General features: G+C 47.1%; 1 protein-coding gene across 18 annotated transcripts in view; it reads right to left on the bottom strand.

The window, feature by feature from the left end:
- TNIK (TRAF2 and NCK interacting kinase) overlaps positions 1-18,367 on the bottom strand; it is a 381,117-nt gene that overhangs the window by 84,309 nt on the left and 278,441 nt on the right. For all 18 annotated transcript variants that reach the window (XM_014866817.3, XM_070509445.1, XM_014866823.3 and 15 more), the window contains exons 11-12: positions 15,692-15,758; positions 11,811-12,015 (exon numbers count right to left, since the gene is read on the bottom strand). In XM_014866817.3, coding sequence (XP_014722303.1) covers positions 11,811-12,015; positions 15,692-15,758 — 272 coding nt within the window. The remainder of the gene's footprint in view (positions 1-11,810; positions 12,016-15,691; positions 15,759-18,367) is intronic.

Here is an 18,367-nt window from a genome sequence, read left to right as displayed (position 1 = left end):
TTCTATCAATTGGAGACAAAGTGGGAGGTACAGTGTAGCATGGAGGGAGGAACTGAGCAAATACGCCTTATCTACCCCCATCACCGTTAGCATTTCCTTCAACATCCTCAAGAAATTCCAGACAGGATACTTGGCTGATTTTTTCTACTTACCAAATATTAAGGTTGAATTTGAGTCTTGTTCTCATGAGATTCTGGTAGATTTGGGGAAAACAAGGCTAGACGCCATCGTGTAAAGATTTGGGGTCCCGGGTTTATCTTTCGCATCATGTTTCCCGTTATAAAGACTCAGAGGTAACACCCACATATGAGAATTAACATCCCACAGCTGCAATGTGATGTGTCACTGGGGGAGGGGTGTGGATGAGAGAGGCCACAGCACTTGGGGGAAAGAACACTAGATCAGAAATAGTAAGACTAGATTCCAGTCCTGCTATGCCACCAATACAAACACTGCAGAGCCCACAGTCTCAATAGGTATTTGTTTAATAAATGAGTGACTGTTGCATGACCTTGAATAAGTCACTTCAACCCAACCTTCAACAAGGGGGCAGATTAGGTGGTCTTACAGATCTTTTCATTCTAAGAGTCTAAGCAAGGATGTGCACATAGAAAAGCAGAAATCTACAAACGATTCCAAGCAAGAAGTGAAGTGAAGCAGTTCTGGTTTGCTCGCGGAGAGCTCTGCTTGCGTTTCACCCTGGGTGACCTCCTGGAAGTGGTGAGAGGGGACCTCACTGACCATGGAAGACCTGACTCAGCCTCCAGAGGACAGGAAAGCAGCTGGTGCAGGATCAAGTCAGGCTCCTTGGGAATTACCTCAAACCATCCCCTCGACTCAGGGGCTCTCTGTTCAAAGACACTCGGAATGAAAGGACCCGGTTCGGTCTTTTGAATCGGCCGCACAGCACACATGCCCCCTCACTTAAATAGGGCTGCTCTGCCTAAGCTTTGCAGGAGCTGTACGTGGGATGACAGGCATTGAAGCTTCAGGGCATTCCACTGGCCCATTTTAACATTTGCTAAAGTTTCAGTTTTGGAAAGAACATTGCAAACCAACCACTGCGGGGCAAGGGCATGGTTCCTTGCAACTACCACTGGGATTCCAGACCTGCTTCACAGGAAGGATGGGAGAGTGATGGTGAAGCAGGCTGGCACCTCTGAATCCAAGGCACAACAAAGTAGTCAGAATGACAAAAAAGAAGAATCATTAATAATGAGAACAAACACTTATGTAGTGCCTCCTATGATGCCAGGCATCCTAAGCCCTTTACTCACATTAACTCATCTAATTCTTTCCCCAGCCTTTGAGGCACGTACTACTGCCATCATCCCCATTTGACAGACAAGGAAACTGAGCCACACATAGGCCACTATCTTGCCCAACTTCACTCAGTTGATAAGCGTAAAGCGAAGATAATATTCTGCGTCAGGCCCTTGCCCTGGTGCCTCTGAGAACTGGAAAGCAGCTGTTGAGACATCTATATATACAAAGCGAAAGACGTTGTCTTATGCTTTTTCAAGTGGCCATTTTTCCCTCTTTCTATCTTCACTTTGCTACCTATCCTTTCTTCATAGAACCAGTAATCAGAGAACCACTGAGAACACTAGACAGACTAGATATACTTCATTCTTTTCTTTTTACATCAACTTTACACTATTAAAGACAAACCAACCTACCCATTCAGATCTTTCCTGGAAAATCAACAGCCTAAATGAAGCCCTTCCTTTGAGCTCCCAGCCAACTTTTGATCAGTAGGCAGCCCCATGGCTAAGCACCACCTGAGTACACGTGTGCCGAGCTGGTCTTTACGCATGTAGAAAGGAACTGAAAGTTTTAAACAGACTGAGCCACAAGGAGGCTTACTGAAGAATCCTGGTCATGCCTCTTCTCCCGATGCTCAGCAATGTGATTATTCAAAAGTTCCTTATTGTCTCTGAGCTGCAGTTTCCCTAGAGAGAATGGCTACCTGGGTTCTCCTGAGTAGGATACAGAGGCGCAAGAATGGCCCAATGGACATCTGAGTACCTATGACTCTGGAGGCTGGTGTAAAAGTCAAGCGCAAATGTAGTCCCCAAATTTCTCCTGCCACCATTCTGAAGCCTTATAATGAGACTCTCAGATTGAGTCCTAAGAAAGCAAGCCCATTATAAACCTTTTTATTGATACAATGGCTCCAGACAGGGCCACTCCAGCACATCTGGGATGACACGAAGATGCTAAATGATAATCATATGTGGAAAGGTCGCAGGAAGTGGTAACATTTGGAGAAGACCATTATCCCCACCTGCAGACATTTCTGAGCTGCCATGGAGGGCATTTTAGTTTTCTTTGGCGTGAGCTGTATTAATGCAGGGGTATCACAAGGATTTGAATCAGTCACAGGATACATTCCCTAACATTAGGAGTTGCTCAAAAACAGAATACACTGCCTCAAACCTCTAAACGTGTAAAGCAGAGATTATATGTTAAACAGGTTAAACGACTCTGAGGAACATCGTCAAAGGGATTCTTGCTTTGAGAGAAGAATTGGCTTAGAACACTTCTGAGGTCCCTTATGTTCTCCTGCCTCTATAATTCTATAAAACGGCTCAGTGAAGAAAACAGGTGAAATGAAAACAACTCGATTTAAATGTCATATAAAATAATACTTTCGGTGAAACTATTTTGTTGTCATAGTTTTAAGGTTAGGGACAAATAAAAACAATGATGTGAAGCATTCATCAACATAAAAGATGCAGACTAGACGTAATGAAAGAGTGCCATGAAGACCCTAGACGATGGAAGGTAGGTCTGTCACGTCTATTCCATGCTGTCACCGAAAAGCAACCCCTGCCATCCACCTAAGGTGTTCTAGATACACTGAGCGCCAGAAACTGCCTAACGCTGGTTTTCTTGCAGTTTGAAATGCTATACATATAAAACACCAGCATACCCTTCCCATTCCTTGAAAGTGTAGGAAGGAGTCTGACCAAAAGGATATCAAGTATCAGTAACATTTTAAGCTGCAGGATAGGAATTTCAGCCCAACTTCCTCACCGAGGCAGGAAACCCCTCCTATCATCGGACCCAGGTGACCAAGCAGATAAAGCCTGGCCTCTTACAGCTCAGCAGGTAAGTGAGAACAAGGAGCCCCTCTGCGATCCACTGAGAAGCAGGGTTCCGACATCCATGCCAACCACTCGGCCTCCTGAAGCACAAGTGTGATTTACAGGCACACACGACCACACAACACTGTCAGAGGCCCGTGGGCAGGCCCTGCCCCGGACAATGAGCATCCAGTTTGCTAGCCTGGCTCCCAGCTGTTTCATAATTTCTGTTCAGTTATGGAAATAAGACAGCAAAAGCCCAGCTAGAAAGCATTCGGTGCTCGTGCTGATGTTAACGACATCCAGGAATAAAGGGCTGCTCTGCCCCCCACGAGCGGCCGCTGCTCACAGGACACATTAGGATGCCTGCAGTCAATGATTAAATGAACTAAAGGCCATTTCTCAGCAGTGTCGCTGAATTAACACTCCAGGCCCTGAAATGGGGGAGTTATTCTTGTTCACGGTGCTTTCTTCTGGCTGAGGAGCTGGGAGAGTGGTCCAGTGGGTGGAATGCAGCATTCCATCTCCCGCTTGCTCGGGCTGCATTCAGCTGTGAGCCCTCACCCTGAAAAGAGATGACTCCGAGTGGCAACAACATGCAGCTAACGAGCAGCAAAGACTGTTCCCTTTATGTCCAGTCTCGTCTTGAATTTATTTAGGTGCTTACTGGGCGCCAGGGGCTTTTGTAAGTGCTTTGTATGTATTAACTCATTTAACCCTTGAAACTACTACTGTCATTTTATAAACAGGCAAGCTGAGGCATAAAGAAGTCACGTCCTGCCACGATCACAAAGGCAGTAAGTGGCAGGGCCAGGATTCAAACCCAGGCAGTCTCTTCCTGTACTCTTGAACAGCCTTGTTTCTACATTCTTGGTGAAACAATCACGCCCAAGGGACTGTGTCCCTGATGCCCAGAAACTCACTATTCAGACATCACAAGATCTCTACCTTCTTAGGGGTTTTTTAGGTACTGACAGGAGATGAGGTTTGATGCAGCCACGTGGTGGCAATGATGGGATCAGAATTATACAGTGTTGGAAATGACAGTGAAAAATACTGATGAGAAAATCTATCGAAAAGCAGAGCTTCTCCCAGGGAAGGTCCCCTGAGGCTTGGCTGGAAACACGAGACTTTCCAAGGTGGCAGTTGATCCTACAAGACAAGGTACATCTGGATGGATGAAGAATGGGCTGCCCATCTGTGCTGGCAAGGCCAGGACTGCAGACAAAGTTAACAGTAGACAGATGTCCCAGCCAGACACAACAAGAGGGGTGCGCTCAGAAAGAGCCTCTGAGAAGGGATGGAAAAGCCCAGGTTTCACAGTAAACAAGGAAGGTACGTTAGAGAATTAAGGAAGGCCTGCAATGGGAAAATGCTGTCTATCTAGAAAACCCTTAAAACAAAAAAGCTGACAACAACGTTAAAGTCATCAGTTCCAAAATAACAACAAAATATTGACCCAACAATGTCAATCCACTCTTGTGAACGGCATTGTGCCTAGTCTTCTGCATATATGGTTCCATTTACTTCTCTCAACAGTTCTGCATAGTAAATAGTATCTTGATTGTGTATATAAGGAAGCTGAGGTTGAGAGAGGGGAATTTGCCGAAGGCCACGTGGCTGGAATTAAACCTTGGTCTCCACGGATTCAAGGCTGGTGCACTTTGCCTCCATGCTAATCTGCTATCCAGCCATTTAAAAATTGTGGACTTTTTTTTCTCTTAATGACATTTCTACTAGTATAACATTCTTCCCAAAGCATGAATAAAAACTTAGCTGTTGGTACATTTATTTTAATAAATTCAAGAGGGTTTTACTGCTGCACATAAAAGAGCTTAAACTTTTGGAAATTATACCTCTGACTTCAGCCAAAGGCACCCACTCCAATAATAACAACAGCTAGTATTTATTCAGTGTGTTCTAAGTGTTGATAGTATTCTAAGGCTTTCTATGAATTAACTCATTCAATTCTCACAACAGCCCCAGGAGGTAACTGTTATTGTTATTTCTAGTTTCACAGATGAGGAAACTGAGGCACAGAAAAGTTAACGAACTTAGCTTTAATAAGTAAGATAGCCAAAATATTCCTGTTAGCCAAAATACTACTCTTAACAGAATTTCCCCAAATGCTCTGTTGCCCATGGGACTTGTCAGAGCTTCAGTATGTTGTGCACACAGTGACTCTTAAAGAGATATGCAGCTCCCCCAGCACCTCCCCACCTTTTTCGGTCTAAGAGCATCCAGGGAAAACTACTTGGGTTCCACGGAACAACCTCGCACACCAGCGGCTTCTCTGGTTTGGGCTCCAGCTGGCAGAGCTTCTGTGAGACTGGCCTGGTTGCCCCGAGCGAAAGCGAATGCTAAGAGAGAATGTGGGCAAAGCTGACCACAAATGGATGCACGTGTCATTATGAAGAGTTCTCTACTCAGAAGCATGAGGTGGGTCTCGTCATCAATACTTAAACTGGATTGGATAGGTCCTTCAAAAGTGAGAGCTGCTCCCTTCTTGGCAGTTGACAAAGTGCTTTCACATGCATTTTCCTGGTAAACCCTCAGCACAACTTTGGTGGTGGGAACAAGCTGTGTTGGCAGCCTCCCCATAGAGCTCAAGAAGACAGGACATACGGAGACCAAGGGGACCGCCAGGGCATGCAGGTGGTACACAGAGGCCCTCAAATTCAAACCGACGACTTTTCACTCCAAGTCCAGGTCTTCTGACTTCCTGAGCAGGTTGCTTCCCTTCTCCCAAGAGAGAGGTAATGAATGCATTTCTAGAGGGTACTACACTAAAACTACTTTTTAAATATCTCCTTTGTCACTGATACTAAAGGACGGCATTATCTTACTCGACCTTTGGGCAGCATTCTGCAGACCTGGCCCCTTTAACTCCATCCTTAGGCTGGAATACTCGATTTTCTTTGCCATGACATCAAACTCTCCTGGTGTGCCTTCTACGTCCTTATCAGTATCTTTGCTGACTTCTCCTCCCCTTCTCTGAGTTCTCAGAGCTCAGGACCAGACTCTCTTCTCTTCTCTATGTATACTTCAATCCCACAAACCAATAATTTCCATTTTTTTCTGTCCTCAACCCCTCTTCTATGGCTATATCCATATGATCCAACTGCATCCTTGGCGTCACCGCTGGCCACTTCATATGCATCTTACACTCACTATGTTCCAAATCGATCTCCTCCTGCTCCCAAGCCTGGTCCTCCGCCCAGATGCTCCAGTCCGACATCGGGAACCTTCTGTGACTGCCTGCTCTCCCTCACCCGTGACGTCTAATCAACCACCACGTCCTGCATCTTCTACAACTTCTGCAACTTCTCTCCCAGTGTCCACTTTTCTCAATCCCCACTCCAGCCATCCACCTGAAGCACACCCCTTCCCGGCCTGGACTCACTTGTCTCTCCTACCCACTCCTGCTTTCTTCCAATCACTTTCCTTGCAGCAGCCGAAGTTTCATTTTAAAAACGCAGTTCTGATCATATTTCCATGGTTGGAAAATGTCAATGCTTTCCCACTATTCTTAGAAGAAAATTCACAATTCCTTAATTTGGCCTGTGAAGCCCCACCAGACTGTGCCTTGGATTCCCAGCCTGGCGTTCCCGCACACCTTGCTGCCCTCCATCAGCTGGATATGACCAACAGGCCTCCGAGCCCGGCCAGGCTCCCGCCCCGTGGCTCACTCAGTTCACCATTCACTATAGCAGTCTGGCAGCGGTAGTGAACGTTTATTTGGGTGTTTATTTGCCTACTGTCTGTGTCCCTCACAGATCTGGTCTTCACAAGGGCAGCCTATATTCCCAGTGTCCAGCATAGCACTTGTACAGTGGAGGTATGCATTCACTGCATTTGCGGAATGACTGCCTTTAGAACAGGAAAAAGGTTTTAATTCTACCATACACTTTTAAAAAAACAATTGAGCCCAACATCCTTGAAAGCTGCAGTCACTCAAAATAAACAGTTGGAGCCTTATAGGGACTTCATATGTGTGAAGTACCAGGCTCTCATTTTATATGTTAGTGCTCCACTATTACTGGCCATTAGGATACAGCTGGTAATTCTTTTTTTTTTTTTTCCTTTGGTGAGGAAGATTGGCCCTGAGCTAACATCTATTGCCAATCTTCCTCTATTTTATATGTGGGAATGCCACCACAGCCTAGCTTGATGAACAGAATGTAGGTCGATGCCTGGGATCTGAACCTGCAAACCCCGGGCCGCCAAAGCAGAGTTCGTGAACTTAACCACTATGCCACGAGGCCGGCCCTACAGGTGGTAATTCTTTAAAAGAAATTTCAGGTGATACAACCAAAGCACTAGGACATCTTTTACCTAGAACTGGTTGTTTTTATAACTAGGTCACGTTAGGATGGTCTTAAAGGCACTAAAGGAGATCTAGGTGGCTTGAAAAACTTAACACAATTCTCTGAATAAACTTACTACCGTGGAGGAGGGTGGTGCTCCTGGGGTCAGTCTGATTCTTTCCTGTGACCTAGGGACTCTCCTCCAAATGGGCGCTCAGCAAGTTGAAAAAAACATAGAAATCACTAACATCCTTTCAAAACTCTCAAGCAGAATCAAGCATCACTACAAATCTTCTGTGCAAGGTTAGTGTGAAAAGATAACCAGAGTCGAAAGCTCGACACGTCCTGGGCGCTCCGTCTGTGATGGAGAATAGGACAAGCTGCATGTTGTCTAGGCCAAGTGACGGGAACTTTTATGGAACTGAATCAAGTACAAGAGGCTCTCTGTGCTTCTCGCTACTCACTACTGATGGACTCATTCGCTTCAGCGGGGTTTAATCAAGTGCCTGGAACTTAGTTATAAATTGTACTTTATCATCAGTCAGAAGCGGAGAGCCTTATGATATCGTATTAACTCTGTGTGGTGGCAGAGGGTCACCAGACATCATGGTGATCACTGTGCAATGTACACAAATGTCGAATCACGAAGTCATACACCTGAAACCAATATAATAATGCATGTCAATTACACCTCAATAAAAATAAAATCCGAGAGTCTTGTGCCCACCATTTAACTAGCCTGCAGCCACGTCCTTTTCATGAGCTGATAAATGACTGCACTCAGTTTACAGTCAAAGCCCTTCTAAGAATATATAGTTACTGATTTAGAACCTAGCCAAATCCACATGGTTACCCATAAATAGCAAAGACGTGCAGGGCTTCCTCAGAAACCTCTGGTAGGAGGTGACATCTGAGATCACTGAGGAATACGAAGACTACAACCTACTCAGCCCCATGTCACCAAAGGGCATCGGAAGGGCCTTTATCTGGAAATGGGAACGTATTTCCTAGGATGCCCACAAGAGTTCACCCCACCCACAATGAAGCTAAATTTGCCAGTCTCACCCGGGGCTCTTGCTGCTCCTGTGTGACAATGCAGTCCAAGTTCCTACTCAGGACACTAGAAACACAAGGCGTCCCCACAGGCCAGGGCAGCAGATGGGGATGCAGCAGGTGCGGGAGAGGAGTCCCTGGGGGCAGAGTCATTACTGAAGGGTTCAGAACGTACAGCCATGTGAGTATTTAGTGTTTCTTTTTCCTCTCTATCGAGCAATAGGGGCAAGATAAAGGATCAAAAGATAAGGTGGGTATCACCTCTGGCTGCCCTTCGGCCACAGCAGTCCTGCCTCTTGGGGGAAGGCAGGTTCATGCCCATCGGTGCATCAGGCAAAGGGCATGCAGTGGCCTTCTGCGTGCGCCGGCACTTTGAGGGTGTGTCCCTGTGGCTAGACGTGTCCCTCTGAGTCTGAACTCTGACTTGCGTCCAAGGTAGAGGCTCCAGAAAATGCCATAAAAGGAGAGACACGAGGAAGGCTCTGTGGCTCTGCCTGGGAGCATGAGAGCGAGATCCCAGCTCAAATATGAGCACCTGCTGGCGACAACTTCTTTGCCCTTGCTCAAACTCCTTCCGTTCTCAGGGTGGAAGTCCACAGACAGGTAAAGAATCTGGAAAAGCTTGCTGACCGTGGCTTATCAGCAGAGAGGCAGGATGGAAGCAGTGATAGCACCTGGTTTCTTCTCAAGCTGTGTGACCTTCAGTAGATGATTAACCTCTCGGAGACTCAGCTGCATTGTCTTTAGAAGAGGGGTTATCGTGAGGATTCCAGGAGACCAGTCACATAAAGTGCTGAACAGACTGCCTGTCATGTGGTTGGTGCTTCATGACTGTTAGAAATGACTATTCTAACAACTCGATAAAAAAAATATAAGGTCAAATAGATCGTGCCAGGTAAGAAGGGGAAAAATATAAAAAATAAAAACAAAACAATGCACCCTCTGAAAACACTTTGCACTAAATGAGGATCTAGGTTCAAAGGCCAAGAGTTCTTATGTTAAAATTTTGTTTAAAAAAGGAAATTCATCTAAGTCTGTGTGTGTGTGTCACGCGTGCATGCACCCATGTACATATTTGCATTCTTGAATATTGTAAATGCTTTTCGGGATGACAGTGGGAATTTTCTAGGGTTACACATGAAGTGCCTTTAGCCTGAAACTAAGCATAGCAAATTGCTAGGCAAAGAACCCACTAACTAAGGCCAACGGTCAAGCTTCCTTCCAGGGTGTGACTCCAGCGAGGTGGCAGCCTTGGGAAAGGCTCCTGGAAGGCATGAGCCACAAACCAGGAAAGCAGCAGGGAAGGCGGGATTGGGGGCAGAGCCTGAGGGGACGCTGCTTAGCTGGAGAGACGGGGGCTCAGGAATCTCAAGGAGTAAACCCTGGATCCAAACAGCAGAGGCCCGTGGTCCTCAGGAGACCTGAGACTAGAGCAAACGACATGGCTCTGGGCTGGGGCCAGGACAGCGGCCACAACTGGGCTGGGTGGGCTGGGCTGAAGGAGACTACACCAGGGCCCAGCTGCAAGGGATTTCAATCTGTGCCCAGGAGAGTAACCTGCGGCTACACGTGGTCCTTCACTTTGGAGAGCTGCCTGGTGAACGCCCAGCTCCCTCCAGCCGCCCCTACCTGCTCCTTTGAGGGTTCCTCCCTGCAGCCCTGAAGAGCCTCTGTCCACCCCAGCGTCATTCCTAGACTAGAAGGAGGTCAGTGGCAGACTCGCCTGCACTCAGCTGTCTTCACCCCAACGGTATTACAGACTTATACCGCTGGCTGCAGCCTATGAAGATCAGTCCTGAGGATCACGTTTAAGGCCCCGGCACATACCTGCACTCACCGTCTCTGGGCTTGCGTGGACTTTGGGAGCAGGGAGACCTGGGTGCGAATCCTGACCTCGCACTTACTGGGCCTGTGACACGGGACCAATTACTTCCCCTCCCTGATCCCCGGTTTCTTCTTTGTTAAATGGGGATTATATGCATTTTGTAGGAGAGAGAATGGATATATACAAAGAGATCATGATAGTACATGAGATCCTGGATACAAGCAGAGCATCCCACCTGGGACCCGGCACACAGAAGTCACTCAATAATTGCAAACGTTGGGTATTACCGTTGCTGGTCAGCACACTGACATAATGAGGGACATAATGAGGTGATGGGATTTACTGCAAACTGGAATTGAGGCCCTCCCTGATTTAAACCAGGGACATTGGACCTGGATGTGCCATTTAAAAAGCAATCTGTTGCTGGTGTCTGCAGTTTACCATCCTCTAACTGCAGCGGCCACCTGACAAAGCAAGTGAATTGCTGTAAACCGTTAATAAGGAGCAAGACGGTGTTTGGGAAAAGGGTAAAATTACTGCCCCATTACTGCGCAGCCAGTTAACCTTTCATCTGCCATCCAACTTCCCCAACAGCTATGCTCTCCCAGCCTCTCAATTGTTGGAGGCTTTGATTTACCTGGCAGAGGAAGGAAGCCTCGGCGCAAGGCTCTGAGAAGGAGGCTTTAAAACACATCTGTAAGACCACAGGGTAGAGCCTCACCAGACAGCCATGCAGGGAAGTGTGCCTCGCGTATGGTTTCCCACCGAGATGACGGCCATGCCTGCTGGTGAAGGCAAGTGCAGCCCACAAACCAGAGGACAGGCCCTGGGTACCAAAGGGCATGTGGAAGGATTTGTGAAATGCTCTCCCCAGTGTTCAGAGGAGGAACAAAGGATTATCCAGAGGCAGGCCCTGCTTTTCCATACTTGACATTTCACTGTGGTCTAGTTAGCACCTATATATCACTTCTCAATTGTTGACTCATTCATTCGTATATTAACTCATTCATTCCAAGAATATTTTTGAGGCACCTACTGTGTGCTCAGCACTGTCGTAGGCAGGAGAGATACATAATGTAGAGATACATCAGGGATAAAAGAGACAAAATCCCCCGCGCTCAGGGAGTTTACATTCCAGTGTCAGACACAGGGAAGTACGTGGAAATTATGAGCGCAGGTGACAAGAGCAGGTAAAAATAATAAAGCAGGGAGGGGCAACAGGACATGCTAGAGGGAGGGGGTGCGATGTTAAGTGAGGTGGTCAAGGAGGCCTCACTGAGGAGGTGACATCTGAGTAAGACTTGAAGGGGCCGAGGCCTCCACCTGCTTTCCTGAAGCGACCACACCAAGGTCCCAGAGCCCCAAGCAGGACAGTCCTCTGCTTGTGAGAGCCTTGGGGCCTCGTCCCCCTGCAGTGAAGGTATGTGGGCTCCCAGCAGGCTGCGGCCCCACGCCAGGGTGGGATGGGGCCAACACTGGAGCCCTGGGCGGCAGCCCCAGCACAGAGACGCAGGGCCAGGAGCGAGTGGTCCTCACCTCCTCCAGGCGCCGCCGCTGCTCCTTCTGCTCCTCAATGCGCTTCTGGCGCTCGGCCAGCAGCTGCCGCTTGTGCTCCTCGTTCTCCCGCTGCTGCTGCTCCAGCTGCTGCCGCCGCAGGGCCTCCGAGCGCTCCTTGTTGGCCAGCTGCAGCCTCAGGAAGTCCCGCCGCAGCGTCGACTCCCCTGGCAGATTCAGGATGGAGCTGTGGGCAGGAGAGAGAGGTGAGGAGCCCGCATGGGCCAGGGCCATCGCCGCCTGGCTCCTGGGGGAGGAGACCCCATACGCGGGGAAAGAAGCCACCTGCTCAAGCACAGGCTCCTAGATCCTCCATGAATTACGTTACTCACCCACAAGGGAAGCAGAGTCAAGGCAGGAGACTAGTGTCCAGCCTTCCTTTGAGTGTGACTACTGTATACACACGTGGTCTCCATCCTAGAGGGATGTCACATCCTAGAGTAATCACCTCTGTCTAGGCCTGTCCACACCACTCTCTCACCCTTGAGACGTAGCAAAGATCTGTTTCCAAGGCTTTGATGATTGTGCAAGCCCTGTGCCCCAGACTGGCTTCTTTTCACGTTTAGGAAAGGCGAGAAGAAAGCCAGCAGATGAAAATGGCCCACGGGGAGCAGTAAGGGAGCGCACTCTGCCTGGACGAGCTCATCACCCTCTCCCACATCACCTCCTGGACTCCGCACACCAACCCCAGCAGGCAAAGGGCAGGCTGCTCACGGGAAGACAGGATGAGCCAGGGATGGAAGGTGCCCGAGTCAAGGTTGGCACAGAGCCTGGACTTGAACGCAAGTCTGCCAAGTCCGAGAGCTCTGAGCTTGCCTCACCGCACCACTGTGAAAGGGAAGTTAAACGGTTTGGTTCTGGCCACAGGGGGGGTACCTGGGACTTCAACCCAGCTCACTGATTCCTAGATTCCGTTTAAACACCATGGGCCTCAGTTTCCTCATCTGTAAAAGGGTGGTTGTGCATGATGTGTGTGCATATGTGTGTGTGTGTGTGTGTGTGACAGAGAGAACAAGGGAAGGAAACACTATAAGCAAACTCCACCCACTTGACTGGAGGTCAGGGCTGCCCTCCTCTCATCTAACCACAGGCGGACAGCTCAGGGCTACAGACTCCTTGGCAGCCTAACAGGGAGGTGGGAAAAGGCCCCAATTTGTTCATACAAATCTAGCTCTTTTCATCTTTATGGCAGCATCCACTTAAAATAAACCCATTAAACAATTACTGAGCACCCACTAAGCAGCAGGCACTGTAACAGGCTCTAGTGGATACAGCAGTAGCTAAACAAATTCTCTCTCTAGTTATCTTCTTGTGGGGAAGAGAGATAGTTAGACAACTAATTAGACAGGCAGACAAATTATTACAAGTAATGTAATTTCAGGTATTAATAGGCTTGACAGAAGACAAAAAATGTAAGCGTTTAAGAGCGACGGTAGCAGGGCGCTGGGGCAAGGATTATGGGTTCTGCTTTAGTTGGGGTGATCAGAGGAGACCTATCTGAGGAGGTGACAGCTGAGCCAAGACTCAAATTATGGAGAGTCAGTCCCACGAAGAAGCAGGGGAAGAAAGCCTGCGGTGGGAACAGGTGTGGCCTCTCTGAGGAACCGAAGCCCCTGGTCTTCCCAGAGCGGAGTGAACGAGAGGACAGTGGGATAGAGGAGGTCGGAGACACAGGGCAGACCGCGTGAAGTGTGGGGCCGTGGAAGGCACGCAGGGAAAGCTTATAAGCAGGAGAGAAACAGAGCAGAGGCATTTGGCTGCAGAATGAACAGTCCACGGGAGTATGACGGCAAGCAAGGCTACCAGTGGGGCTGCTAGGCGGTGGCCCCGGGGTGCAGACTTTACCCCGAGTGGGAGCGGGGGGATGGAGGCTGGGAGAAGTGCTTAGGGACAGAGTTAATGCCACCTGTTGATGGAGCCAAAGTGTGGAGTGAGAGATGACTTGCAGGTTTTGTCTTGGCACCTGGGCAGCGGCTGTGACACAGACTGGGATGGGGAAGGCTGCGGGAGGAGCAGGCTTGGCGGCAGTTGACAAGGGGTCATTCTGTTTTGGAGAGTGGTTAGCGTGCAGTGTGAGATACCGCCATAACATGACGCAAAAAGTCTTCGTTCGTGACGTTCCATACAGAACGCTGGCTTTCTACTAGTAGCCTCCCCTGAAATGTCCAGCCTCTGTGTAGAACTCTAAAACAAACCCCAAATGATGGCGTTTATCTACACAGGCCACGTGCTCCGTGCATAGGCGGCAGAGCTTGAAGAACCCAGGATCACATGCACACGAGGATGCTCCATCAATTATGAATCGATGTTGAATCAGTGCGAGGTGATCTGAGTTATATTAGTGACTCAATCATTAACTCGGTGTGTGACCCAGTTGCCATCCTTGGGCTGTGACCTCATTTCTAAAATGAGATAACCATTGTCCCTTTCTGCTTTTCAGGATTTCATGAAGATTAATTACATGTGTCCATAAAACAAGACTTGGACTATAATCTTCAATGTGATATCATGACATGCTACAATTATAGAAGTGTTAAGGCATGGCTAGGTCAGCCCACTAAGTGACTCACACAGTTTAGTAAGTATTAGTTACAACAGGGCTTCTCAGTTCCAAGGACAGTGATCAGAAGGGCTGACATGACCGTCTGGGTGCGCTCTGGAAAAACAGTGTACACCTTCTCTGAAAGCAGGGCATTTGGTGCTTTGCCTTCCAAGAATGTTCATTTTCCATGTCATCACCTGACAGTCATCACCTTCATGCAGCTAAACTGGGGGCATCAGATGGAAGGGAAGAATTCCCCTTCAGTCTTTGACCTTGAAGATTCCCAGAGCAGGTGAAAAGAGAAAACCCGGATGGCCCTGTAAGCTCAGTGCCACCCTCTTCCCGTAGTTTAGCAATAATCCAGCCCGGGAGGTCTGAGCCGGCTCATTCTGGAAGCAGTGGCTGTGCTGGCCTTTCCCCTGCTCAGGAAGCTCTGCCTCAGTGGTACGGGACCTGTTCCTTCTTCTGAAGCACTGGGGTCCCCTCCTTGGAAGGCTAGAGGACAGAGACCCAAATACCCTGGTGACCCTTCTACTTGAGCGTTTTCCCCAATAAATCTCACTTCACATGTTCAGTGTACCCGCCATGGTGTGTAGGCCTGCACCCCTTGACCCACCTAACTGCCATGAGCTGAATTCTCTCACGAGAGAGAAATCTTAGCAGTGTGAGCTCATGGGCCTTTGTTTATGAACACAGACTAGAGGAAAGTCAGAGTCAAAGTCAAGTGAAAATCAAAACGTAGGGGAGATAATAATGGAGCAGCACTTGACTGCGGTCCAACCCAGACAGCCAGAATGGGCACAAAAGCTTCCACTTAGGGTTCACCTCTGGAGTATAACTTCATTTCCCGGAAATCATTTCCTCTTGGATTTGGCTGCAGTGAAAATACCAAGGCATGTGACAAGGACACTGGCTGTCCTCATGGGCTTCTCAAAGGTAGGGAGTAATGAACCGAGCAACTCAAGTCCAAAAATACCACTGAGGTTCCCAGAAAGTTGCAGTTTTGGGTACTTCTAGTCCTGTATTGCCCAGATAATTGCCTTCTGCTCATTCTCCATGTTAACTAGTGAGGAAACAAGGTCTTAGAAGAGAGACCATAAATCTTGGGGGACAAGATAAAGAATATGCTGATTTCCACGTTTCCGTTAAGAGTCTGCTTAGGGAAATTTTCCCAAATTAATGAGTATGTTTGTGGGCAATAAATTAAATAAGATCACCCTGCTGGATTCTTACAAAATGAACCTATAAATCAAAAGGAAGTGAATCTCACACAAGCACAATTCAGAACGTGGAAATGAGAAGACGGTTCTGCCTTTCCCACCTGGGCTCTCCTGAGTCGTTCTCCTCCTCTTCCTCCTCACTTCCGCTGTACTCATACTCGGTCTCATCTGAAGAGAGACTCACAGAATGTTAGTGCACCAAAGATGCTACAGCTCAGCAAAGCGCCCCGCCGCCCGGCCCCCCTTCTTTTATCAGTAAGTAAATGAGGCCCAAAGAGATGTCACTAACGCTGAGCTGGGACAAGCTCCAGGCCTCCCGACTTGTGTGCTAACGGTTCCCACCAGCTGGATTCAAGTCCATGGAATTAATCCCATCCAAGACTGTCCCATGGACTGGCCCCGTGGCTGAGAGGTTAAGTTCACACGCTCAGCTTTGGCGGCCCAGGGTTTTGCTGGTTTGGATCCTGGGCGCAGACATGGCATCGCTCATCAAGCCATGCTGAGGTGGTGTCCCACATGCCACAACTAGAAGCACCCACAACTAAAATATATACAACTGTGTACTGGGGAGCACTGGGGAGAAAAAAATGAAAAATAAAATCTTAAAAAAAAAAAGACTATCCCAGCTGACTCTCCATATCTGTCCCTAATGCCTGGCGTTCACATGAAAATGAAGACAAGGAACTGAAAACTACCTTTTCAGTTTGTATTGAAGTCCATTATAGGACCATCTAAACCAATCTTTTATTGGCCCACTGTTAACTTATTGATGGCTTTCATCATTTTTTATGTAGGAGCTCTGTTATGACTTACATGGACTCACAAATTGCTTTTAGATATCTTGATAAATACCAGAAAGAAACTTCTGACAATGTGCTATTAAAACTACAGAGTTACATGTGTTTAGATTGACCCACTGGGGACATTCATTGAATTCATGAATATGTAAAGTAATTCAGTAATATGTTAAGCAGGTTAACATGCAATAATGAATAAGACTGAGTCTTTGCTTTGGAGGAGATCAGAATTTACTGGGCAAGATGGACAAGTAAATAATCAGAGTTCCCATGATTATGAAGAAAAGGGACTAACCTTTATTGGTGTCTCCCATGCCAGTCACCATGCTAAGTACTTTACCTGTGTTCTCTCATTTATTTTTTCATAAAAACCCATTTTTCAAGCAAAGATACTGAGATTATAAGAGATTAAGTGACATGACCAATGTTATCTCATTAATAAACCTGGGATTTGGATCTAGAATTCAATCCAGAACTTTTCCAACTTTAAAACTGATGTTCTTTCCAACATATTATATGCTAAATAGAAGTACATTAAAAAAGCAATGAGATATCAAAGAAAGAAGCAGCTAAGTCCACTGGTCATAATGGGGGGTAGACAGTGAAGTCTTTGAGGAGGAAATGAGTGGGGCTTTGGAAGGTCCATGGCCCTTCTCCAGGCAGATGGCAGCTGAAAGTGGTGGGAAAGGGCATTCTAAGCAACCCAACCCCCTGAGTATCACAGGGATACTGACATGTTCAGGAAACAATGAGTCCTGATGGCTATCTGTCTGGGTGTGAGAAAAGCAGATGGAGTGAGAAGGCCAGCAGGCTGATACGGCTTGCTGATCCTTATATGAACCATGCTGTGGACTTTTCTGTGGGCAGTGGGGAGGAGCTTTTAATTTTAATCAAGGGAGGGTGTCACATTACTGTTGTCCTTTCATAGCTGCGAGTTAGAAATTACAACTTTGAAGACAGTTGTGCACCATTAAAAAGGAACTGAAACTGCAATTTGGCTATGTCATCACCAGGAGGCAGCAGTCACATGATGAGAACTACCAAATCTGATCATAAACACCCTTTGCCTGCTGTGCTATTTAGTCATTAAAAGGATGAAGAAAGGAAGCCAAGTGTGATGACTTCAAGCGTATTTTTTTAAATCACTAATTAGCTTCATAAATTTAGATATGTATGAAGTTTTCAGGCTACTTATTTTTTAAGTACTATTTCACCAAAACGTAAAGAACCTTCATAAAGTGTTTCAATAATCCATATCGAAAGATTAACATTCCAAACTTTCCTGAGATGAATCAACACAGAATTCAAAGTAAAATGCAGATACTTTATCTCCTAAAGGAAATTACAGCAAGGAAAGGAAGCACACAACTAATCCAATTAATTCTGCTCTCTAGGGTAAAACCCTCCTTCATCAGGTTCTGCTGTAAGACTTCACCAGAACCTGGTTTGATTGCTTTTATATTACTTGCTTAAATTAGTATGCATAAACATATCTTAAGGAAAAAATAATATCAGGTAAAAAAAACTCATAAAGCAATACAAATTAAAATTGTTTGATTCCACCAAAAAGCTGGTCTCAGAGCTACTAAGAGAGTGACAAAAGTATTGGAGCAAATTAAGTCATTTGGTCAAACTGAGCAAATGGAAGGAGATCTCATATGATCAATACTCCTTCTCGTGGAGCAGATAAAAATGAGGGCTTCTGGTGGCTCTAAGCTTAAAGGGAATTAGGTTCCTTAAATCGCCCTGTAACTCTTGAATACACCTGCCACCAAGAATCTCACTCTTCTGCTTCGTAGAGAAGGAATGCACTAAAACACATAAAATGTCCATGTTCACAAGATGGCGAGTTCTCAGTCACATTCCAGAGTCTGCACCCAAAAAATGTGAAAACAACCCAAGGCACAAGCTTTATCCATGCTTACTCACAGGCCAGAGGCAGAGAGGTCACAAGTTCTCGGAAAGTAACCCTGAACACTG

This window comes from Equus asinus, chromosome 5 (genome assembly GCF_041296235.1).
Source record: "Equus asinus isolate D_3611 breed Donkey chromosome 5, EquAss-T2T_v2, whole genome shotgun sequence".
Classification (NCBI taxonomy): Eukaryota; Metazoa; Chordata; class Mammalia; order Perissodactyla; family Equidae; genus Equus; species Equus asinus.
Note: the sequence above shows the minus strand (reverse complement) of the source record. Positions and strands in the feature narration are given on the sequence as shown.